This window comes from Asparagus officinalis, chromosome 1 (assembly GCF_001876935.1).
Source record: "Asparagus officinalis chromosome 1, Aspof.V1, whole genome shotgun sequence".
NCBI classification, from domain to species: domain Eukaryota; kingdom Viridiplantae; phylum Streptophyta; class Magnoliopsida; order Asparagales; family Asparagaceae; genus Asparagus; species Asparagus officinalis.
This window is the reverse complement of record NC_033794.1, coordinates 33,388,052-33,413,377: the sequence shown is the minus strand read 5'-3', so window position 1 is coordinate 33,413,377 and position 25,326 is coordinate 33,388,052. Positions and strand designations below refer to the sequence as shown.

At 37.1% G+C, this 25,326-nt stretch overlaps 1 protein-coding gene and 1 pseudogene across 3 annotated transcripts; one reads left to right on the top strand and one right to left on the bottom strand.

The window, feature by feature from the left end:
* On the top strand, positions 6,036–19,828 carry LOC109833112 (annotated as a pseudogene).
* On the bottom strand, positions 20,129–25,046 carry LOC109822584 (probable glycosyltransferase At3g07620). 3 transcript variants are annotated; one of them, XM_020388811.1, is made up of 8 exons: positions 24,898–25,046; positions 24,233–24,360; positions 22,987–23,520; positions 22,772–22,869; positions 22,564–22,694; positions 21,682–22,030; positions 21,013–21,324; positions 20,129–20,872 (listed from the first exon to the last, which is right to left on the bottom strand). In XM_020388811.1, the coding sequence occupies exons 3-8, from the start codon at positions 23,492–23,494 to the stop codon at positions 20,516–20,518; spliced, it is 1,755 nt and encodes a 584-aa protein (XP_020244400.1). In that variant the 5' UTR covers positions 23,495–23,520; positions 24,233–24,360; positions 24,898–25,046; the 3' UTR covers positions 20,129–20,515. The 3 variants fall into 3 exon arrangements, with proteins under 3 accessions (XP_020244400.1, XP_020244418.1, XP_020244409.1); XM_020388829.1 differs by having other exon boundaries at positions 24,233–24,316; XM_020388820.1 differs by lacking the exon at positions 24,898–25,046 and adding an exon at positions 24,451–24,863.

Genomic DNA, 25,326 nt, shown 5'->3' with positions numbered 1-25,326 from the left:
GCAATTAAAATAAAGTAATAAAATAGTTTTCTGAACAGTATGAAACAGTGCCTGAATTTTATGAACAGTGACCCCTTTTTTTTGCAGCAATTAACTAATAGAATTAATTACTAGTTACGCCAACAAATAAGTATTTGACTTTTTTTTTCCAATAATCTAGAATATTGAGGACCCGTCTATCGCTCTGGCACAGATGATCCCCTCTCCTCTAGCGGTAAAAACCCCCGGCCTCTGTACTCGGGCGAGAGTACAGAGCTTCTGCTCAGATGAAGAAAGTTGCCAAAAAATAAAACCAATACTACGAAGAAATAATATGAAGAGGAGAGAAGAGACTTGTTCTTTTCCTTATCAAAACCAAGCTCAACATACGACTATATATATATATGGTGTTGGAAAGAGACGTTACAAAACCCGCAATTAATACGGTAATGTTCGTCATAAATTTTGTAACGTTCCCCATAATTATATAGCCATTACACATATTTTTAATTGCTAAGTAAAACATGTTTTAATTACAAAAATTTATTACTATTCATGAAGGCAAAATTGTCTTTCTTAACAAAATATCTAACATGAGTATGGATGACTTCTTGGATAAGCCCTGGAAACCGCTGACAAGAAAAGTTCCGGTGCCACCGGGGATTCTCAGCCCTTACAGGTACATGAACTTAGATACGAAATAAATACAAGAAGATCGGACTAGGTAGAAACAGAAGAATAAAATAAAAGAGTAATGTAACAACTTTAATTATTAAGGGTTAACCGTTAATTGCAAACACCCTGCATCATCCAATTTCAAAGCGGCCCACCGTACTTCTATTTATTGTTGTGAATATATCCCCTATAATTCTATTTGTTGAGAACACACCCTCTTACTATCGAGCCATGTGTAAATACATCCCCTAGTGAACTTCTTCAACCCTTTTGAAAGTAAAGTAAAGTTAAAAAGAAGAGCAACTGTGCATCTATCCTAACCGATCGAACTTTACAGGGTCTAAATGCCTCCTCAATTTTTAACAATTTTAAGAGTAGAAAGAGAAATTCACTCAGTGGGCCCATTTGCAACAAATAGAACTATAAATATCTACTCTCAACAAATAGAACTATAGAGGTCTCTGCCACTTAGGTAATCCCTTTCTAGTTAGGTGATACTAGAGGTTCTATTCTAGTGAAAGACAATGGTGTCATACTAAAAAAATGATGATATATAATACAATAAGACGACGATTATGAAATGTGTTCGTCCTTAGTGATTCTTATTTTTCTTGTTTAAGGAAGAAAAATCAGAATCATTTCAAAAATAATTAGTCGATTACGAGCGACGTCATAAACTGCCTACCAATAAGAGTATAATTGACAATCTCTCTGCCACTTATTCCGATGCTTAGAACAATAACCAAGACTCATTTCCCAGTTACATGTTTTCCAAGTTTCTTTTTTAAGTCCAATAAATTTTTTAACAGGCGTAGGATATATAATATCTGGATTTGGTCCAACTCAAAGAAAAATTATCCAGGGGTTGACATTATCATAGTAAAAAAGAAAAAAGAAATGATCCTAATTCTTTTGCTGAACCTGCGCAGGATTCTAATTTTTATACGGTTGGTAGTCCTGGGCTGTTTCCTAACTTGGGGAATTTGCAACCCAAACTGATGGGCGATCTGATCTCCCTGGCATGGACGTCTTCATCTCCACAGCTGATGTAGAGAAAGAGCCGCCACTAACTATCGCGAATTAACTGTTTCTAAAAGAGCAATAAAAGGCAGCTTATAATCATGAATTAACTGCTTCACCATCGTGTGCTTAGAGGACTTATTGAGTCCCCTAACATTCCATACAGCCAAATGCATTAATAGTGAAGTCCACCTCTATCAATACTAGAGGGGTCCAAATCTGAATTTTGTATATCCAATAGGGAGAATTGAGAAGGTTGAGTATATGAAGTCCCAGTCACCTTTTGAAATGCCCTTCTGGATAATCTACTAGCACTTGTAAAACCAGAGGCATTAATAGAGGGGCTCTGTGCATGTTTTTGGCCAAAAATGTTATTTTGTACTTGCATATCTGAAGATTGTGCAATATGTATAGGACTTTGGTGAGAAACTTCTTGACCAGCAACAACTAAATTATCTAGGGCACCTGAACTGCTGGAGATATCTTGTGCATGTTTTCTGTACACAACACTTTGCATAGCAGCAGTAACATGCTTATTTGAGTGAGCCACAACATCTTGTGCATGATTTCCAAAATTTCCAGATATTCCTACTTGAGCAATATGTATTTACGAATCAATAGTTTGACCAGTAGTATGTGCAGCATTCATAGTCTAATTAACAAGTTGAGTAACTAAACCTGTTCCAGATTGCTTTCTGACAGGCACCCATTGTTTTCTAGTATTCTACCTTCTACATAATTCAGTCTCATGCCCAACAATATTACATATAGAACACCATCTAGGCTTAAGCTCATAAAGAACTTTTTTATTATAATGCTTGCCATCTGGATCCTGAATAGTGATAATATCAGGAAGGGGGTCTTTTAAAGGCAATTGCACCTCTAACAATACTCTAGCATAACTCAATCTTTGTCTAGTTGCAGTGAGTTTATCTGTGGTGATTGGTTTACCAATGAGGCTAGCAACTTTGCTAATTCCAGTAGAGCTCCAAAGATTAAGCCTTAGATTAGGAAGTTGAACCCATATTGGATAGCTATAATCTAAAATTTTCTTCAAATCAGTTTCAATAGTCCATGGTTTTAACATCAAGGGTCTAGAACCAAAGAACCATGGACCTGCTTCCAAAACACCTCTCATTTGATGATCTGTTTGGAAATCAAAAAGGAATAAGCCCTGTTTGATCAAAGAAATTTTCGGAATTGAAATTTTACCCCAATTCTTGTTAATATAAGCTTCCATGGACTTGAAATTTACATTCAAACCAATAACATGACCAATGAGTGCAAATTTCCATAGATCCTCCCCCTCTTTCCATTCTTCCTCAGAAAAAACAACCGCATTAGTTTGAGAAGATGGCAAAAAATTTAGAGGTAATCCGCATCCAGATTTCCTGTTGTCAGCAAAACGACTAACAAAGGTTTTCCTCATTTCAGAGTTTGTATTTTTGTCATTTATTGATTCACTCTTATCCAATTCCTTAGCAAACTCCTCCAAATCAATATTCTTATCAATATTCATTTGAAGATCAATCTGAGATTCAACATCGTCAGTTTCCAAAGATGTTGATTCTCTAATTAAACTAGATTCAACCTCATCGTCAATATCATCCGCCAATGGGAAAGATTAGAAGACTTACTTAGCTGCCGTTCAATCAAATCACCAGGAGCAACCAAAGGATCGAAAAGAGGATTAGATCTGGATAAAATCTCACTCATTAGCACCTTCTTCTTCGCTCCCTTTGGCCCTGTGCTTTCCATGATTCCAGCCGCTTCCATGGAGTTTACTGTTACATCAGGATCAAGATCAACACTAGACGACGCCCCGACGCTAACAGAGGTTGGGTAAACAAAGATAGAATCCCTCAGCTCATTATTCAGTATCCTATTGCTACTGCTCTTCTTCTTCTTTGCCATTGAAAATTTGGCGGAGGTGCACGTTAGCGAAGGAAAAATCGCCCGCTAAAATGCACCATTCAGAAGCCCGCCCCTTCTCTTATGCTTTTTAGACTTTACAAAGTCTAGAATCACAACTTTGCCTAGTAGGCATTGTATATATTTATCAAGTTATTTTATAATTAGTCCTTTATTTGACATTAGGTCCCCTTCTTGTTTAAGTCATTTTTCAAATCAATTTTTCCAGGAAAGAGTACAGGAAGCAAGAGGAGGGATTGATTTGAAACAACTTATAAGGATAAAGGGACCTAATAGCAATTTTAATTATTTGATGGACTAATTTCAATATAACTTCAGTAATTTTGAACTTTTATTCATCATATGGATTGAAGATATAAGATATACCTCTTGATTTGATTTTCAGGACATTGATTCATCACATCTCCTGTAACTAGGCATGTTAGTTGATAGAGCATATTTATATCAACTCTAATCATTTCCTAAAATCTCAAGAGAAAGCATTACATGTAGTTAAATGAAGAGCTATAAAAATTACTCTTTCCAGTCAATATTAAAATGATAGGACATCAAAACATGTTAGCATAAAAGGTCATGATCTATGATCATAAAAATCATAGTCTATGTCTGAATATGTAACTGCATAGAGTTTGTGCAGATTAGAATTTGACCTTAATATCTAAATATTTCAAACTAATATGAAACTAAAATACTATAGTTATATCTTTACATGCATGCATATGCACATACATGAATGAAATTACTAATAGTTACATGCAAAGCATTCAAGAGAACCTTATAATATGATTTCATATCTTAAAGTATATTTCATATTTCATATGCATAAATTTTAAATTCTTGTATTATAAGAAGTTGCAAATTTGTTGCTTACAAGGGAGACCTTCCAAATTTAAATTGGTTGCCAACAAAAGAGACCTTTCAAATTTAAATTGGTTGCCTACAAAAGAGACCTTCCAAATTTAAATTGGTTGCCTATAAAAGAGATTTTCTAAATTTAAATTTATGCATATGAATTATTCTCATAATTCCGGTCCTCTTATTCATGCTTGAATATAACATGTTTCATATGGAAATATAACAATTATCAAATAAAAGGGTTTAAGAATATACAACTTACCATTTGATATGGATGTGCTATTAGTATCAATCTTGAGTCCAACTCCAGTATTGACTTCTTTAAGTTGGTTCACAATGAGTTTGGTATACATCAATTAATGAATTGAAGTTTTTCAAAATTATATTAGCAATGTTGCTCATGTATCTTGGCAGGAAATTAATTAACAATGGATTCACACAATAAACATTTGGTAACAGTTTCGTTCCTTGCGATTGATAAAGCAAAAAAGAATTAACAATAAATAATACATTTGAGCATTTATGATAGCAATTACATAGTCATATTAAGCACAATTTATTATTGTGACTGATGTAAATACAATACTTTAGGGGGGGAAAGTAATTTAAACGCTCATGCATGCAAAATTCCAAAACCATGTATGCTTGGTTGATGAATATCACTCCTAAGCATAGGAAACATACATGTATATATTATGTGATGATAGGAGTCTTAGATGTCAGATAAGCATTACAGCATAGAGAGATTTAATATTTAAATAGATAGTTTATTAACTGATTTAGAGTATTTGAATGCATAGTGACAACATTCAACACATATCTACTTGGCTAATAGTTCAATCTGTTTACACATGAGTTACACACTTCTTATCACTAAGAGGTATATGTGTATATATCATATCACATGGCACAAATATAGTATGCAAATCATAAAAGATCAGTTACAAATTAAAGAAATGTTATGCTTAGCAAATGGATCATCCAGAAACTACAGCAATTAAAATAAAGTAATAAAATAGTTTTCTGAACAGTATGAAACAGTGCCTGAATTTTATGAATAATGACCTTTTTTTGCAGCAATTAATTAATATAATTAATTACTAGTTACGCCAACAAATAAGTATTTGATTTTTTTTCCAATAATCTAGAAGATTGAGGACCCGCCTTCGTCCTGGCGCAGATGATCCCCTCTTCCCTAGCGGTAAAAACCTCCGGAATCGGTCTGCCTCTATACTCGGCTGAGAGTACAGAGCTTCTGCTCAGATGAAGAAAGTTGCCCAAAAATAAAACCAATACTATGAAGAAATAATATGAAGAGGAGAAAAGAGACTTGTTCTTTTCCTTATCAAAACCAAGCTCAACATACGACTATATATATGTGGTGTTGGAAAGAGACGTTACAAAACCCGCAATTAATACGGTAATGTTCGTCATAAATTTTGTAACATTCCCCATAATTATATAGCCTTTACACATATTTTTAATTGCTAATTAAAACATGTTTTAATTACAAAAATTTATTACTATTCATGAAGGCAAAATTATCTTTTTTTAACAAAATATCTAACATGAGTATGGATGACTTCTTGGATAAGCCCTGGAAGCCGCTGACAAGAAAAGTTCTGGTGCCACCGGGGATTCTCAGCCCTTACAGGTACATGAACTTATTAGATACGAAATAAATAGAAGAAGATCGGACTAGGTAGAAACAGAAGAATAAAATAAAAGAGTAATGTAACAATTTTAATTATTAAGGGTTAACCGTTAATTGCAAACACCCTGCATCATCCAATTTCAAAGCGGCCCACCGTACTTCTATTTATTGTTGTGAATATATCCCCTATAATTCTATTTGTTGAGAACACACCCTCTTACTATCGAGCCAAGTGTGAATACATCCCCTAGTGAACTTTTTCAACCCTTTTGAAAGTAAAGTAAAGTTAAAAAAAAGAGCAACTGTGCATCTATCCTAACCGATCGAACTTTACAGGGTCTAAATGCCTCCTCAATTTTTAACAAGAGCAACTGTGCATCTATCCTAACCGATCGAACTTTACAGGGTCTAAATGCCTCCTCAATTTTTAACAATTTTAAGAGTAGAAAGAGAAATTCACTCAGTGGGCCCGTTTGCAACAAATAGAATTATAAATATCTACTCTCAACAAATAGAACTATAGGAATCTCTGCCAATTAGGTAATCCCTTTCTAGTTAGGTGATACTAGATGTTCTATTCGTGAAAGACAATGGTGTCATACTAAAAAAATGATGATATATAATACAATAAGACGACGATTATGAAATGTGGTCGTCCTTAGTGATTCTTATTTTTCTTGTGTAAGGAAGAAAAATCAGAATGATTTCAAAAATAATTAGCCGATTACGAGCGACGTCATAAACTGCCTACCAATAAGAGTATAATTGACAATCTCTCAGCCACTTATTCCGATGCTTAGAATAATAACCAAGACTCATTTCCCAGTTACATGTTTTCCAAGTTTCTTTTTTAAGTCCAATAAATTTTTTAACAGGCGGGTCGTAGGATATATAATATCTGAATTTGGTCCAACTCAAAGAAAAATTATCCAGGGGTTGACATTATCATAGTAAAAAAGAAAAAAAAAATGATCCTAATTCTTTTACTGAACCTACGCAGGATTCTAATTTTTATACGGTTGGTAGTCCTGGGCTGTTTCCTAACATGGAGAATTTGCAACCCAAACTGGGATGCAATGTGGCTCTGGGGCATGTCCCTAGTCTGCGAGCTCTGGTTCGCCTTCCCCTGCCTCCTTGACATTCTCCCAAAACTCAACCCCATCAACCGAGCCACCGACCTTGACGCCCTCAAAGAGAAGTTCGAGTCCCCCTCGCCTTCCAACCCCGATGGGCGATCTGATCTCCCTGGCATGGACGCTCAAAGAGAAGTTCGAGTCCCCCTCGCCTTCCAACCCCGATGGGCGATCTGATCTCCCTGGCATGGACGTCTTCATCTCCACAGCTGATGTAGAGAAAGAGCCGCCACTAACTATCGCGAACGCTATGCTCTCAATTTTGACGACTGAGTATCCTGTTGAGAAGCTGGCGTTGTATATATCGGATGATGGGGGTCTATGCTTACCTTTGAGGCGATGGCTGAGGCTTCATCGTTTGCAGAGATCTGGGTGCCCTTCTGTCGGAAGCATAATATTGAGCCCAGAAATCCTGACAATCATTTTTTCGTTGAAGGGAGATCCAACAAAGAACAAGAAGAGGCCTGATTTTGTCAAGGACCGAAGGTAACGCCACCAACTTCCTTCGTCTTTGTCGATTGGTTATCACAAACGAGGAATGGAAACACAACCTCACATATTTGTCTGAGGTTTCTGGCCAATTTCACTAGAAAAACAACGTGCAGATACTTTTGATCATAACAGTCTAATATATATTCCTGTGACTGATTTATTTTGATGAGAAAGTGTTAGAGATTTGAAATGAATCGCAACTATCAACCCCTATATCACTATAAGCAAGTATGATAAAAACAACTATCTGCGAAAACAAATAAAAAGTAGTGACCTCTATCATAATCTTCTGACAGTACTATCCAAACCCTTGACTCTACATTTTTCTGAATAAAAAATAAAGTAGATTTGGATTCTCTTTATCGTCAAAATGCACAAGAGAGACCATTTTTCGATCAAGATCAATTACTAGCAATTATTTATTAGTTGATTGTGATTAGCTAAAGTGGAAATGAATTAAAATAACACTGGACATTTACTAGTGTTAGATTCACAGTGAATCCCCACAATCCCTCATGAAATAGAAGGCTAATTAACAAAGTGATCCTGTTGCATATTTTCTTTGGGAAACAAATATGCTACAACAATTTTATAGGGGAGCGGATCCAAATCCAAAGGAACACATGTAAAACTACATAAACGTTGCATCATTTCAAGACAGAAATGACTTAAAATCATAGTTCTTAATTTTGGCGTACGACAGGCGGATCAAGAGGGAATACGACGAATTCAAAGTGCGAATCAACGGCCTCCCAAAAAAAAAATCAAGAAGAGATGTAGTGAGATCAACAAACGCGAGCAAAAACAAGAGAAAAAGCTCGTCAAAGAAAAGGGCAAATCCATCGACGTACTCCATAAAACTCGCAACAGCAACATGGATGGCTGATGGCACTCACTGGCCTGGCACCTGGTACCAATCTGCCCCTGACCATGCCAAAGGCGACCATGCCGGAATCATTCAGGTCATGATCAAAACCCTCAGCCACGAACCTGTCTATGGCAATTCCGGTTACCACCCATTCATGAACATCACTGGGATTGAAACTAGAATCCTTATGTTCATCTACATGCGTGTCTCACGAGAAACGCCCTGGGTATGATCATAATAAAAAGGCGGGAGCGATGAATGCATTGGTTCGTGCATCAGCGATACTCTCAAATGGTCCTTTTATACTTAACTTCGACTGCGATCCACTAGTAGAAAATTGATCAACCTTGACGGAAATTTCCGTCTAGGTTGATTCAAATTCCGTCTAGATTAGTTCATCTAGACGGAATTCCGTCTAGGACGGAAATTTCCGTCTAGGTTGATTCAAATTCCGTCTAGATTAGTTCATCTAGACGGAATTCCGTCTAGTTTGGGTGGTTTATTTCAAATTCCGTCTAGATTAGTTCATCTAGACGGAATTCCGTCTAGTTTGGGTGGTTTATTTTGCTTCCATCTAGATTGAATCAAACTAGACGGAATTCCGTCTAGTTTGATTCAATCTAGACGGAAGTCAACCTAGACAGAATAAAGAATTCTGTCTAGTTTGACAGACCAGACGGAATTCCGTCTGGTCTGTCAAACTAGACGGAATTTCCGTCTGGTATGGCAGATCAGACGGATATAATCAAAATTCATAACAATTCCATTCAAAAACATCTATATAACCAAATCCAACACATTGTACAAATCCAACCATCCACTTCAAAATATACATCAACTAGTTTCGTCTAATATATACATCCAACAACATATATACTAACAATGCACATGACTAAGATATGATACACGACATGAATAAATGTAGTGTTATAACAAATAAAACTGTTTATTGCATTAAAAATTAAAAACCTCATCCATCGTCGTCGGCGGGGGTATCTCTATCCCGATTACGAGAACGGGTGCTGCTCCCTCCAATATCTCCACTCTGAATGTTTAATTGAATAATCATTATGTGGTGTTTGATAACATATTAGATAAAAATGAATTTAATAAATATAAGAAAAAATAAGGTACCTGAGCACTACTCTGTCTAGCGCCGGAATTATCGCCAATCGAGCTAATGATCCGTATGATACCACCATACGTGCTATAAAGAATAGCACCGCCTAAATATTATATAACATACCCCCATGAGATCGTCCATCGAGTTCGCCGTCAGCGCAACTCTAGTCATCTCATTAGTCACCTGAATATGCAGGTCTGGGTAAATTTTGTCAATCAGATATGCAGAGATACGTGTGACAAATGGCATAGCCTGGAAACTGCTTGTGGTTGCTCTTGTCGATGTAGATGGTGTGGAGGATGCTATGGACGATCTAATGCTTATACCGGGTGAAGCTCCGACACCATGCAGAGGATATCTTCCTCTCCTATTATTAGGGAGAAATAAATATTAAACTTTGCTCTCAAATTTAATAATGGTAAACAAATATAAATAGTATGTAGTATTCAAATTGATTCGATTTTTCACCATCCTTACCTATTATGACCCATCAGGTTCTGTGTGAGATTGATGTTCTCCTCTGCAGAAAGCATGTGAGGGTCCGGCTTTTGTTCCTCCTCCTGCGAAATGTACACAGATGCAGCCTCCTTGGATGCAGTCTCAAATCCCTCCTAAAGCACAAATTTATAGTTAATTCAAGATAATGACCATATTATTTGTGTTCTCGTTTCCTCGTAGTGTTAACAAAATAGAATTAATAATACTACTCAAGATATGTATAAGTCTCACCACTAACTCGAGATTTGCTGTGATCTTATCCCGATTCTTCTCATCACCCCTATATTATTCACGGAAAGTACCATACGCTGCTTTTGCCCTCAAGTGTATCGGCATTAATGTTTCCCCCTGCCATATTATAAATTTTGAGATTTCATAATCATACTAAACATTAAGATCTTTTAAATCTTTAAATGACATATACCGTATCCTGACAATAAACATCCTCCAGATTGGCGTAGGAGTGTGAGCCCAAGTGATGGTCATGCAGCTTCTTTCTTCTATTTTTTGAGCCCTTTGTGGATTTATTCTTTAAAAAAATCTGTAAATATAAAATGAAATAATATCTTAAAATTATAAACTAAATTTCATGAAACTAACCTTGGCGGCATCGTTGTCCCAATACATGAGGAGAGCCGTGAAATGAATCTCGTCAACTCGGTCATCGAGGTTTAAAAACCTTTGCCACTCCTCCTCATACCTGTCATATGTTTCATGTTTGATCTCATGCCTCCATTGTTTGAGGACTGCTTCAACCTTGACATTAAACACATAATTCCAAGCCCCCTCAAAGTCCTCAAGGCAGAAGTAGTCCTGTAGATTTACATACACATTTAGTAAGAATAATTTAATATCAGTTACTAATTATTAATAAATGAAAATCTAAAACAATATGCACGTACCATAAGCTCAGTCCATATCGCCTCGTATACGGTCCATGGTAATTCTCGAAAATGAAAATAAGGGTTGATAATGGTCGCTCTACGCATGAGAACCCCAATATATGCATTCAATCGGGTCGACCAAGGACCAACGGGCAAATTAGAACTATTCAACCTAATAATGCCCATCATTCCTCTTAGCGGTTGTTTAGAATCAGGCTTACCTCCGCCACGTCGTCCCTCTATACGATCCTTCTTAGCACCTACAATAATTCAGCTAGAATTGGATTCTGATCTCTTATACTTGAAAAACATTCTTGAGCAAACAAGCCCATGACCCCATTGTTCTGTGTTACCCTCCTATCATCGGTCTCTAACGTTCGAAATTTATATCCATTCACCAAATGCTCATTATAACGTCATTCGCTATCTCTCTTTCTTTTACTGCGAGTGCATCAGCTTTCCTAGTCTCCAACATAGGAAGCATTTCCTGTGACTTTCTCGCAGCACGTGGGTGGTACTTCCTTAAGTCAGCCTTGGACTTATGAGAGTCTGGAGGTAAGGGTAAACTGAGATAGTCCTGTGTCTTTGGCCGCAAGTCAGTATGGAATGTATATGATGGATATGTCGGGGTCCAATTAGCACCTACATAAGAAAGAAGAATCATTAATATTAAATTTTAATTGACCATTATCAATTAATAAATATTTAATACCTGTGTCGGGGGATGGTTCTGGTGCTGCATTAGAACCGTCGGGTGATGAATATCCCGCATCTGCAACAAATGAACACTATGAGCTAGATAACTAAAAATTTATAAAATATATTAAAGTATTAATTAATTTTTATACCTACATCCGGAGATGGTAGTGTATCATCAGCACCACTACCTGGGGTGATACTCCGTGATCGATCAGCCGACTGGTCAAAGAGCCTCCTAATCCTCCTCATCTGCAAATATAATAAAGACAATTGTTAAGAAAAAATTGTATACATGCTCATGAGATATGTTGTTATGAAATGCATTATTGTTTTTATTATGATAAGATAAAAATCGATAATGTGGTGTAACATATATAGTTCATACCTACATCCAGCGCCACATTCTGTGCGTAAGAGAATTCTTGCCAAACATCATCTGATGAACCAATTGGTTCACTATAATTATCTTCACTTTCTTCAATATTTTTTTATTGTTATTAGGAAGAACAACAAGATCTTGGCTCCTTGTACAAAACCACCCAATCAGACATGACATTCGGATCTTTCACATAGAAGCACTGATCAGCTTGTTCTGCAAAAATGAATTTCTCATCCGTATATACTTCTCGGTGAAGATTGACTAGTGTAAATCCATAATGATCCTTTTGCTTTTTTGCAGGACACCACCGAACCTTGAACATCGTGTAAGTATATTGTTTTGGTTTACCAAACCCGTAAATTACCTCAACAATATCTTCTAATTGGCCATAATATAATATGTCAGCTAGAATTGGATTCTGATCTCTTATACTTGAAAAACATTCTTGAGCAAACAAGCCCATGACCCCACTGTTCTGAGTTACCCTCCTATCATCGGTCTCTAACGTTCGAAATTTATATCCATTCACCAAATGCTCATTATAACGTCTCACTTCGTGATAAGGACGTTGTGCATGGATAATAATTTCATCTGGTAATGTAGTATCATCAAGAAGTGATTTTTCAACCTAAGACAAACAATTTGAGAATATTTAGGCGATGTTATATTATGAATGTTCAATAATTAATTGTAAAACACTTACATCAAATCTTAACCAATCAGAAAATTCTTTCTTATGTCTTTTCTGAATATTGTGCGCTGCATTCCTACCGGTTGTTTCATTCTTAAGCTTCTCCAGATGTCGCCTATATAAACAATATATAACTTTGTATTGATAAACTATATGTAAAATGAATATTTCTCATCTATATTACAGATTTTATTTGTTACCTTCGATAGTCTTCGAACATATCAAGGTTTTCCAACACATATGCATGAATTTGATCTAAGAGAGATCTCGGGTATTTTTCACGCTTCCTCTCCTTTTGAGGTGCTTGAGATGTGGTTTTCTTCTTACGCATGTAACGTGATGCAAACACAAAGCATTCGTTAGCCACGTATCCTTCAGCTATCGAGCCCTCGGGACGAGCTTGATTGCGAACATTGTTTTTCATGCAGCCCAAGTATCTTATAATCATAAAAGTTAATTATTAGCATGGTAATTTTAAAAACACATATACAATTAATAAATATAAGAAAAATCGTAAATTACCTTTCAATCGGATACATCCAACGATAAGTAACAGGACCGGCGATTCTAGCCTCTCTTGCAAGATGCTGGGTAAGATGGACCATAATTGTAAAAAATAAAGGAGGGAATATTACTTCCATATTGCATAGAGTAACTCGGACATCGGCTTCAAGTTTCTTAAAGTCATCTACATCTATGACTTTAGAGCATAATTTTCTGAAAAATCCACAATACTCAATAATAATCTTCGACGCTTCTTTATCCATATTGTTACGAATTGCAACAGGGAGCAATTGATGGAGAAGAACGTGATAATCATGTGTCTTCAGACCTAAGAGTTTTCTCTCTTGCACCTGGACATTATTTGAAATGTTAGCAGAGTAACCATCCGGCGACTTTACCGATTTGAGAATTTCACAAACTCGTTGCATCTGCTCATTTGACATTGTAACACGAGACGGAGGCAACTTTAATTTATTAAGGCCAACGTCTTGAGCTTGCAAATCATTTCGGATATTCAAAGCAGTCAGATCTTGGCGTGCCCGTAGATCATCCTTCGACTTGTTTGCATCTTGTAGGAGAGTTGATACTAAGTTATCACATATATATTTCTCAATATGCATAACATGTAAGTTGTGTCGGATTTTAAGATTCTGCCAGTAAGGTAGCTGAAAGAAGATACTAAATTTAGTCTATCATCTAGGTAATTTTTGGGCTTCGTCCTCAACTTGCATTTTACGGACCTTTCGCTTACGCTTCAATGGTTTTTTTAACTTTAAGTAATCTCTTACTCCGAGCGTGTTAAATTTAGAATAGCGTTTTTTCCCAAACACAACTTTTGGAAACCCCTCAAGTAATTGAACGATCTCAGTACCTGTCAGTTGACGCGGCTTCATTCTTTTCTCAACTGTACCATCAAACTTAGCTGATAATTTTCTGTACTTATGACTCAAGGGCAACCACCTTCGATTAAACCAATAACAACTCTTTCGGCTATGTGGTAATTGAATAGCTTCAAATTCTGGACCACATACAGGACAAGCACACTTGCCCTTCGTAGAGTACCCGGACAGATTAGCATAAGCTGGAAAATCATTAATCGTCCATAGTAGAATAGCACGTAATCTAAACGACTCTTTTAAATGGGCATCATATGCTAAAATACCCTCAGACCATAATTGTTTTAGCTCATCAATTAGAGGCTCTAAGTAGACATCAATATCATTTCCCGGATCATGCTTACCGGGTATCAGTAATGAAAGTATCATAAACGGCTGTTTCATACAAAGCAATGGAGGTAAATTATATGGCATTAATATAACTGGCAGCGTAGACCAGCCAGAGCTCATTACCCCAAATGGATTGAATCCGTCGCTTGATAGACCTAGTCTTACATTTCTGCAATCTTCGGCAAAACGAGGATAAATTTTATCAACATGCTTCCAAGCTAAAGCATCAGCAGGATGTCTCAATTTACCATCGTCTACTCGATCATCCTTATGCCACCTCATATTCTTTGCCGTTTCCTTGTTCATGTATAATCTTCGCAATCTAGGAGCCAATGGAAAATGTCGAAGCACTTTGACTGGAATTTTCTTCTGTGTTATCCCTGTCTCCATTATAATCCTTGTTGAAGAATTTGTGTGCTGTTTCCACCTAAAAACTCCACATGTCGGACACTCTTGAAGGTCTTTATTGGCTTTGTGGTACAAAATACAATCATCCGGACATGCATCAATCTTATTATAATCAAGACCCAGAGCAGAGACAATCTTCTCAGCTTGATAAGTTGTTTGGGGTATGCTATTCTCTCCTCCAGGGATTACAGTCCGAAGCAAATCAAGAATCATTTCAAAATAATTATCTGACATACCGCTAAGTGTCTTAATATGAAGGAGTTTCAGCATAAATGAAAATCTGGAGTACTCGGTACATCCCTCATATAAGTCCTTTTCACTATCTTCTAGTAGCTCCATTATTCGCTTTATTTCTGCGGAGGAATGCATATCATCAATATTTTCGACACTCGCGACACCTCCTACCTCTTCAACTTCAACTTCGTTATCATCTTCACTTTTGTCTCCAATATCATCCTCGACATTATCATCAACATCATATTCTGTAGGTCGAGGAAAAATATCATTCAACAATGTTTCTGTGTCATCTATTCGTTGGCCACCGGACGTACCAACATGCATATTTGGATCCTCATCTTCAGTGATACCCTCCCCATGCCAGTTCCAGTATTTATATTTCTCATCAAAACCTGATTTTATTAGGTGAATCCGTATATCATTTCTATTCAGCAGCTTCAAATTCCTACACCTACAACAAGGACAATACATAGCACCGCTTCTTAAATTTCTCGGATTCATTTCCGCATAACGCATGAAGGCTTCACATCCCTCCTTGTATCGTGTGTCATGAAATCTACGATGCCTAGGGATATCTATCCATGATTTGTCAGGAATTATCATCATCTGTAAATTATATATAATTATTAAATATGATTAGTCTCACAACTACTAATACATCCATTACTCTTATACATTCAACACACATCAAACATACGTTCATATATCATTTAACAATATGAATATTTATCTACATAAAATATATATATAACGTACGTAGAAACTAATTACACTAATCTTACGTCTGTCATAGGAAGGCTTCTATCCATTAAGAATATAGTAGTGCTTACATCCAACTTCATATACTTTGTATATTTTCATTTATTAAAAATTTCGGCAGCACCTACCCGCTGTTCTCCCTGTACACTGTGCGGATGTTATTATACGTATCAGTAATAACCCGAAACGCAGAACAACATACGCTTATTGTACACGGAGAACAACGAATAGGTGCTGCCAAAACTTTCAAGAATGAAAATATACAAAGTATACAAAGTTGGATGTATGCACTACTATATTCCTAACCCGTCCGAGAAGGACAGATCTAACCCAAAACGCAGAACAACATACGCTTATTGTACACGGAGAACAACGAATAGGTGCTGCCAAAACTTTCAAGAATGAAAATATAAAAAGTATACAAAGTTGGATGTATGCACAACTATATTCCTAACCCGTCCAAGAAGGACAGATCCAATAATTACGAATTTTAGTACTAATTTTTTATTCCTATAATATAAAATAAACGCTCATTTTTGGGAGAAAACTTCGTCTCCTACCCAAATCTGAGTCGTATATCATATATTATAAGTCCAAATAATTGGATGTAATTATTGGACGGAAGTCTAGGGATAACGTTATTTTTTTATTCACCTAAATTGGATTATAACACATTATAAAAATTTATAATGTGTTATATATCACTCTATTTTTTAAAAAATTTATTTCACATCTTTTCACATCACAAACTTAAATAATCACACATACTTATAGCACGAATGAAACTTAAATGAGTTAGGGTTTATAAGTGTTTAAAAAAAATATGATTACTGGTGTTGTTCAAATGAATTAACATGTAGTTAAGTTAGGGTTTTCAGAAATGAACCCGTTTATTTTTTTATCATAAATTAGGGTTTTTAAACTAAATTCAATAATAAATAATAAAAATTTAAAAATTCTAAAGCTCGGTAGAAAAAACATACATTTTAGGCAGATGAAAGAACGAACACGCCGATGGGGAAGGGGCTGCCGAGAGAGGGGAGGGGAGGGGGGAAGGGGGGCTCAAATTTCAACACCATCGACCCAAACAAAACCCACCCCCAGGGTTATATGAGAGAAAATCAAATCATGGCATGCTAAACACTAGTAGAAAAACGACCAATCTAGACGGAACAATCTAGACGGAAAAAATTTCCATCTAGGTTGAATCAAACTAGACGAAAATTTTTCGTCTAGGTTGATCCGTCTAGTTTGGATCAAACTAGATGGAAAATTCCGTCTAGTTTTCCAAACGAGACGGAAAGGTCAATCTAGACGGAATTCCGTCTAGGTTGACTGGCAACCTAGACGGTTGCCTGTCAACCTAGACGAGGCAACCTAGACGGAATTTCCGTCTAGGTTGACCATGCAACCTAGATGGAATTTCCGTCTAGGTTACTTCAACCTAGACGGAAATTCCGTCTAGGTTGCATGGTCAACCTAGACGGAAATTCCGTCTAGGTTGCCCCTCAACCTAGACGGAATTTCCGTCTAGGTTGCCAGTCAACCTAGACGGAATTCCGTCTAGGTTGACCTTTCCGTCTCGTTTGGCAAACTAGACGGAATTTTCCGTCTACTTTGATCCAAACTAGACGGATCAACCTAGACGAAAAATTTCCGTCTAGTTTGATTCAATCTAGACGGAAATTTTTTCCGTCTAGATTGTTCCGTCTAGATTGGTTGTTTTTCTACTAGTGATCACTATATTAATAATTGTATGGCAATTCGGGAGGGGATGTGTTTTATGTTGGACAGAGGTGGGGATCGAATTTGCTATGTATAGTTTCCTCAGAGGTTTGAAGGGATTGATCCTTCAGACCGCTATGTGAATCACAATACTGTGTTCTTTGATGGCAATATGCGTGCACTCAATGGCCTGCAAGGTCCGATGTATGTGGGTACAGGATGTTTGTTTCGTCGATATGCCTTGTATGATTTCAATCCGCCGCGTGCAAATGATTATTACGGTGCCATCGGGCAAATCAAGGTGCTAGGTCAACCGATCCCGGTGTTGGCACCAGTAAACGGGGAGGACAGTGAAGAAGATGGCAGTGAGGCCAATGAGCGGGATGTGCACCCAGATCTTATCACTCCGATGAAGTTTGGGAATTCGTCCATGTTTCTGAATTCAATACCAGTTGCCGAGTTCCAGGGGCGGCCCCTGGCTGATCATCCTTCGGTGAATCATGGTCGACCACCTAGTTCACTGCTTGCACCTAGGCCACCGCTCGATGCACCCACTGTTGCCGAGGCTGTCTCGGTCATCTCATGCTGGTGAGGTCACATTGCAACCTTATATCTAATAGAAGAATTTTTCAAAACAGACCCATTTCAATTTTTTTTTCTTAAAACCGACCCGTTTTTTTTTTTATTTATCAAAACCGACCCGATTTTGTAATTAGCAGCTTAATCACTATCCTAAACAGTCGGGGTTGGCAACCCCGACTATTTAGGAAGGTGTTAAACCCTAATTAGAAGCCTTAAACCCTAAAAATTAAGGTCCTAAATAGTCGGGGTTGCCAACCCCGACTGTTTAGGAAGGTGATTAAGCTGCTAATTACAAAATCGGGTCGGTTTTGATAAATAAAAAAAAAACGGGTCGGTTTTAAGAAAAAAAATTGAAGTGGGTCTGTTTTGAAAAATTCTTCTTTTACAAATTACCACGTCATTTGTTGTTGGGAGGGCTAGAAATGAATGAAATCCTGCAAGAAAATTCCTCTTTCACTATTTTAGAGTTTATTATTCATAACAAAAGTAAAAACGTTAAAGAAAGACCCTCATCAACAAATAAAACAAATGACAAATATATCCTTATTACATGACATGAAAGACTTGTAACATAACACTTACAACAAATTGCATGACGGACATACTGAGACATTCTTATTTGTATGTTTTTAAAAAAAATCTTCCGATTCGAATCAGAATATGCTTCTATGAATTGCTACCGGATGCACAACCATGGATGGCGCTTCGTCTATTGTGTAACAAAATGCGACGCCTTCTGCGGCTCAACTCCTATCAACATGACCGACCGCCTCCACCAGGTCCTCTGCTGGGCCAATGCCTTTCTAGCCACCAGGCGCCTCAAATTCCTCCAACGCATCGCTTACCTCAATGTTGGCATTTATCCTTTCACGTCAATCCTACTCACCGTCTACTGCTTTCTACCCACTCTATGCCTCTTTTTGTCTGATCAATTCATTGTTCCTGGCCTCAACGTAACATTCCTTGTCTTCCTACTCACTATCACTATCACTCTCGCGCTTATTTCCCTCTTAGAAGTGAAATGGTCTGGGATTGCACTCGAAGAGCTATGGAGAAACGAGCAGTTCTGGGTCATAGGAGGAACATCAGCTCACCTTGCGGTGGTGCTTCAGGACCTACTGAAAGTTATTGCATGGATTGAGATCTCTTTCACTCTTAAAGCCAAATCGGCAAACGAAGATGTAGATGACATATATGCCGACCTGTATGTGGTCAAATTAACAAGCTTGTTCATTATGCCATTGACGATCATTTCTGTCAATGTCGTAGTGCTAGTTATCGGGGCTGCACGGACGATATACAGTGAGATACCGCAGTGGAGTAAGATGCTTGGGAGTAGTTTCTTTAGCTTCTGGGTGCTGACACATATGTATCCGTTTTTGAAAGGGTTGATGGGGAGGAGAAGAAGGGCACCGACCATTCTTTGGGTTTGGGTTGGACTTGTTTCCATCACGGTTTCTTTGCTTTGGGTGACGGTCCGACCAACTGTAGGCACTTCCATGTAGAGGAGATCAAGAACATGGGAAAAATAAAAATCATATGGTTCCATGTCTTTCTACTGTCTACACTGAATAAACAAGAGGGAGAATTATGGCTGAAGGTTTCTGTGATCTTTGATAGATTTGTTGTATAATTTTGTAAGTACTTTGGACCAATTAGAAACTGTAAGCAATGATAGAATAAACTTTAGTTTGAAAACTTTTGGGGCTCCATCAATGAACTTCTAGAGAACAACAAAGAATTATATTTATCCATCAGAACAAAGGGTACTATGTAATGCTTGATTCATCAGCAAAAGAAAATAGTTGTTGAAGGGACAAATTGATGTTATTTATGTCACAATTCATGTACACATCTTAGCTCACCTTTCACTTTATTAAACAATAAATGTACAAGGGTCTCCAACTATGAAACTTCCAGGATGACAATGTACAATAGAAACCATCTGATAGTTAAGCGTGCCTAGCATGCATAGAATTTAAATTCTGGATACAACAATAATACAGAATTACTTTGTGCACGTTCCTTCATTGTTGGCATTCCGTCGCATTCTAAAACTGCAGGCTTCCATCGAAATTAAGCAGATTACAGTCTCAGTCGATTGAAGATACACCTTTCACTTGTATTCGAAGCAGTGCAGAATACAAAGCATCCAAAGGAAGCCAGGCTGAATTTTTCATTAATCCATACCTTCACCCAGTCCTTACGTTATATACTCTATTGTACCAGATTGAGTGCAGGGTCATATGAAATAAGTCATACTTGACTGGCTTACTATGCCATAGGAAGTGCTTCTGCACCATCGTCACTCCCTCCTGCAAAGAAAGATACTTCTCCTCAGGGATCGATGCAAGTATCTCTCTCAATCGGGCCACATCTTTCTCTGGAATTATAACAGAAAATGCCTCCCAATTTAACACCTCAAAGATGGGAGGAACATAATTGTCCGAAATAATCACTGGGACACATTCATAGAAAATGGACTCAACGACTCGTGGGCTATTAACTTCATAACCTCTCGGGCAAATGCAGTACTTGCTGCTCTTCATGTGTTGAATATATATCTGGGCTATTAACTTCATAACCTCTCGGGCAAATGCAGTACTTGCTGCTCTTCATGTGTTGAATATATATCATCTTTCTTTTGAGTCCTCGAGGCCGGGCAAATGCAGTACTTGCTGCTCTTCATGTGTTGAATATATATCATCTTTCTTTTGAGTCCTCGAGGCAAAGGGCTGTAGATTTTCATATCAGGGTATTTGTTCTCCCAATGCTGCAATAGGATCGAGCGAAGCTCACCATGAAGGTTACCGGCATAGAAGGCGAGAATAGAGCGATTTGTTGCAGGCATTCCACCGAGATCCCTGAGGGGATTCTTGGCAGATCGAACATAAGTTGTTGGAAGAGAAACGTCTTTTCCCAATTGAAAGCTTTGATGGAGGTTGGATACACAAAGAGCTCGGATCGAATGTTCCATGGCGTGCCTTGTTTCATATGGTGCCTATATAAGAAATACTAATTAATGCTATATATAAATAGTTTACAACTTTTATGTAAATGAGACTGAAGGCTGCCATACACGTGGTAATCTTGACATTTGTTAATTATATCTCTAGTTGATACATTCTTTTTCTTTTGATTCATTTTGCATAGAGTGTGATGCTAAATGAACAGCCGATAAATTCTTTTGATTCATTTGCGTAGAGTGTGAAACAGTATGAACGTAATGCTATTCATGATTAATATCTGATATAACCCCATTGAATATTTGGTTCTCATATATAAACATTAGCTTTTCAACTCTCATGCAAATGAGATAAGCTAATGCAACTAAGTTTTGAAGAAGGCCGAAGCATACCCAGTCATGGCAAGCAGCAAGAAAATGGTCTGATCCACCTGTCCTATTCCAGAAGGGGTATTTAGAAGCAATTTTATTGACATAGTCAATCAAGTATTGTTCTAAATTTCTTCGATTGTGAGAATTGCGTACATACAACTCGAGCTGTAAAAGACGAGTGCTAAAGGGCATATAGAAGAGATGAGCTTTTATTGGGTCCTTCACAATGTATTGCCTGTTTGTCTCCATGAGCTTCATGAACCATCCTTCGGAGGCATAAATCCCCTTGAGAAGTGGCTGATGGAAAATGGGCCGATGTCCTTCCTTGTACACATAGACTTTCAATATTTTCTCCATCAACTCATAGCTCCTGCAAAAGAAAAAAAAATCAAACATCACATCAGTTTAAAGTAAGCAACCTAATTACCAAGGATAATCATAACATTGAAAGTTTATGTGCGCATTTCTTTAAACCTGTTCAGGTTGTACCAATGCTATGGTCGAAGAATGCAGTAACTTCAACATTGCAAACTAGTTAAGTATATATACATCAACACCTATCTAACCAATGTCTCTCTCGTTAATGAGGGTGAAAACAAGATACTTGTCTGTATAAATCAAATGAAATTGTGAGACCACCGTGTGTGCATTATAAACTTCAGAACTTATATCTTTAGGTACTTGTCAAGTACATTTTGCCTAGGATAATTATAAAATTTCTGTACATTAGTAGAAAGGCATACACCAAAGTGAAATTGTGACGCCTCTATGAAACATAGACGGTGTGACTGACTTGAGACACATAGAGAAGCAGGCAATATCATGCAGAACTCAAGATTGAAGTCAGTAAAAAGACTGAATATTGCAAGTAAATGCAAGTCCCTTCATTATAATATACAACACCTTACAAACTTGGAAATATTTCGGAAAGCTGGGGCATAAAGTTGCTGATCGCTCCTTACAGAGGGAACATTTTCCATCTTTCCCTTTGCTGTTAATAGCTCTTTGTCACGTGCTGACAACCACTGAGGTTTCTACAGAGAAAAGGATTGAGGTACAACTCAGTATAAACATACAGCTAAGAGGAAAATCACAATGTCAGATAACATACCATTGAACAAGGAGAAGCATGGTTTCGGAGCAAAATTTGGTTCATTTCTGATATGGACACTGCAGGAATCACCCTTTTCTTATTTTTTGATAGTTTAACTGAAAAGGAGCAATAATCATAATAGCATGCTCATTAGAATTTACACCAAAGGGTCCCTAAAGTTTAATAAATGAAGGAAAAGAAATATATCCAAATTTAGGAACACTGATTTATACCATTTAGCTTGGATTTGCTGAAACCATCTGATATCAAAGAATTGGATAATTTTGTAGAACCCCCAATGACCTCCTCAACCTTCTTCCTAATACCATTCTCGATGTCAGTTGAGAATTCAGTATCCACATCTTCATCATCTCTTACATTAATGTCATCATATAAGACGTCATCTTGCTCCAAATCTTGAGTGTGGTCTTCAGTTTTAGAATGAGGGTTAAAATCTTTGTCGTTATTGGAAATTTCAGATGCATTAGCTTCATCGAAGTCTACTGATGAGTCCCTAGCGTTCAGTGAGTTGTTCAAAAGGGATAGTTTTCCGATCATTATGGGTGGTGGGTAAGTAACTTTATGGGATATGATCTCTTCATCGAGTTCAAGGGTTTTAGGAACAAGGAAAGGTGACATAGCAATTCTAGAGGGCATAATGAAGGCTTGAAATGCTATAGTGAGAGTAATTACAATTCCCCCCACCGAAATGAGCCTCCTTCGATTAGTTAGATGAAACATTGCTAGTCGGAAAACGGTGTTCCACCCTGGAGGACAGTAGCCATTGACAAGTAATTAGCAAAGATTGCAAATGGAAACAATAAACTATAATTTTCTGAAATGGAAGAAGACAATTATTGGGTAACAATTTAGACATACATGCATTAGGCAATTTGAGCGTGTGTGTGTGTATTCACAAAAAAAAAAAAAAAAAAAAAAAAAAAAAAAAAAAAAAAAAAAAAAAAAACAATAAAACAAACTTTAGCAACCTAATGCCTGAGAGAGGAATGAATCTTTTCAATTCAAAAAAAAAAAAAAAAAAAAAAAAACAATAAAACAAACTTTAGCAACCTAATGCCTGAGAGAGGAATGAATCTTTTCAAAGAAAATTGAGAAGCTTGGAAGCAATCAATCTAATAACTAATATATCAAACACAATGAAGAAAGTTTCAGACGGGGTGATTATTTTCATGTAACACATGAATTTTCAGTAGCGTCCTTGAACATGATTGTTTGATAACAAATTTCTTTGCATTTCAATTACATGGCTAGCGGAAATTGTTGTGGCACTTCAATTTCTCACATGCATCAGAGATCTTGAAATCCAAAAAACCCAACATCAGAAAAATAATTTTGGAATTCTTTTTGAGGTCTGGAGATCTTGATGCATATATATAAGAAATAGAAGGGCAAAAATTATGGTTACAAAGAAAAACACAAATTAAATTGCAAGCTGAGAAAGGTAGGGTTTTGAAGCACCTCTCTCCTTCACAGTGATCACAGCTTCACCCCCTGCGAACGCTGAATAGTTGGGACGTGGCTTACTCTGAGCTCATCTTACCCCTAAAAAAGAAAGAAGAGTCTTCTCTGATCGAGCTCATCTTACCCTAAAAAAAGAAAGGGAAGTCATTTAGTTCATTTTTTTTCAAGGAAAAATTGTGCCCAGCGCCGCTACGAAAAAGCTCGTGTGAGTAGACCTTTGCATTTTGGGCCATGCCTTTCGGTCATAAATGCATATTGGTGTTTAAGGTCGAATTACACTGCCAGCGAGAGAAGAGAAAATAAAATAAAATTCTCTCTTAATCCCCAAACTATCTCTACTTTACACGTTCTTGAACTCCCGAAAATCGGTAACCGCGCCCCCATAGCTCGAAATGAATTAACCTCTCACGCTCTCTTCTATTCTTAGCAGGAACCCAGCGAAGAAACCCAAAACCCCTTTCTTTTTCCCTCTCAAAATCCCACCTAAGGTTAGGGCTTCTTTGGTGGAAAATGGCCCAAAACCCAATTTCATACAAGGAATCAACATATTCGACCATGAAGGACGAAGTTGCCGACCATTTTGAAGTGGTTCGCCACAGTGTGGACGGCTAGTGTCGGCTAGTGTCGGCAAAATAAAGAAATGAAGTAATGAAGTTAATTACTTGTCCTTAAAGGTCGTTAATGAGCCCTGTGCCACCGCCGGTGATGGTGAATATGCAACTGATGATCCCACGGCTTTGTCGAGTGATGACCCTGGTGTCTCTAGGAGCGATGATGAATTACGTCATTCCTAGCATTCCTCTAGGAATGGTATTAGGGCTGTGCAAACGGTCGGTTGGTCGGATCGGTTTTTATCAAGTTTTGATCGGTTGGTCGGATCGGTTTTTATCAAGTTTTGAACAACCGAAACGAACCGTCCATTAGTCAAAATCAAATCTAACTGTTATAAGTCAGTTCGGTACAGTCCGGTTCGGTTAGTTTCGTTCATATATATATATATATATATATATATATATATATATATTATATATATTATATATTATATATATATATTATATATATATTGATGAATATATGTATGCTTGTTATTA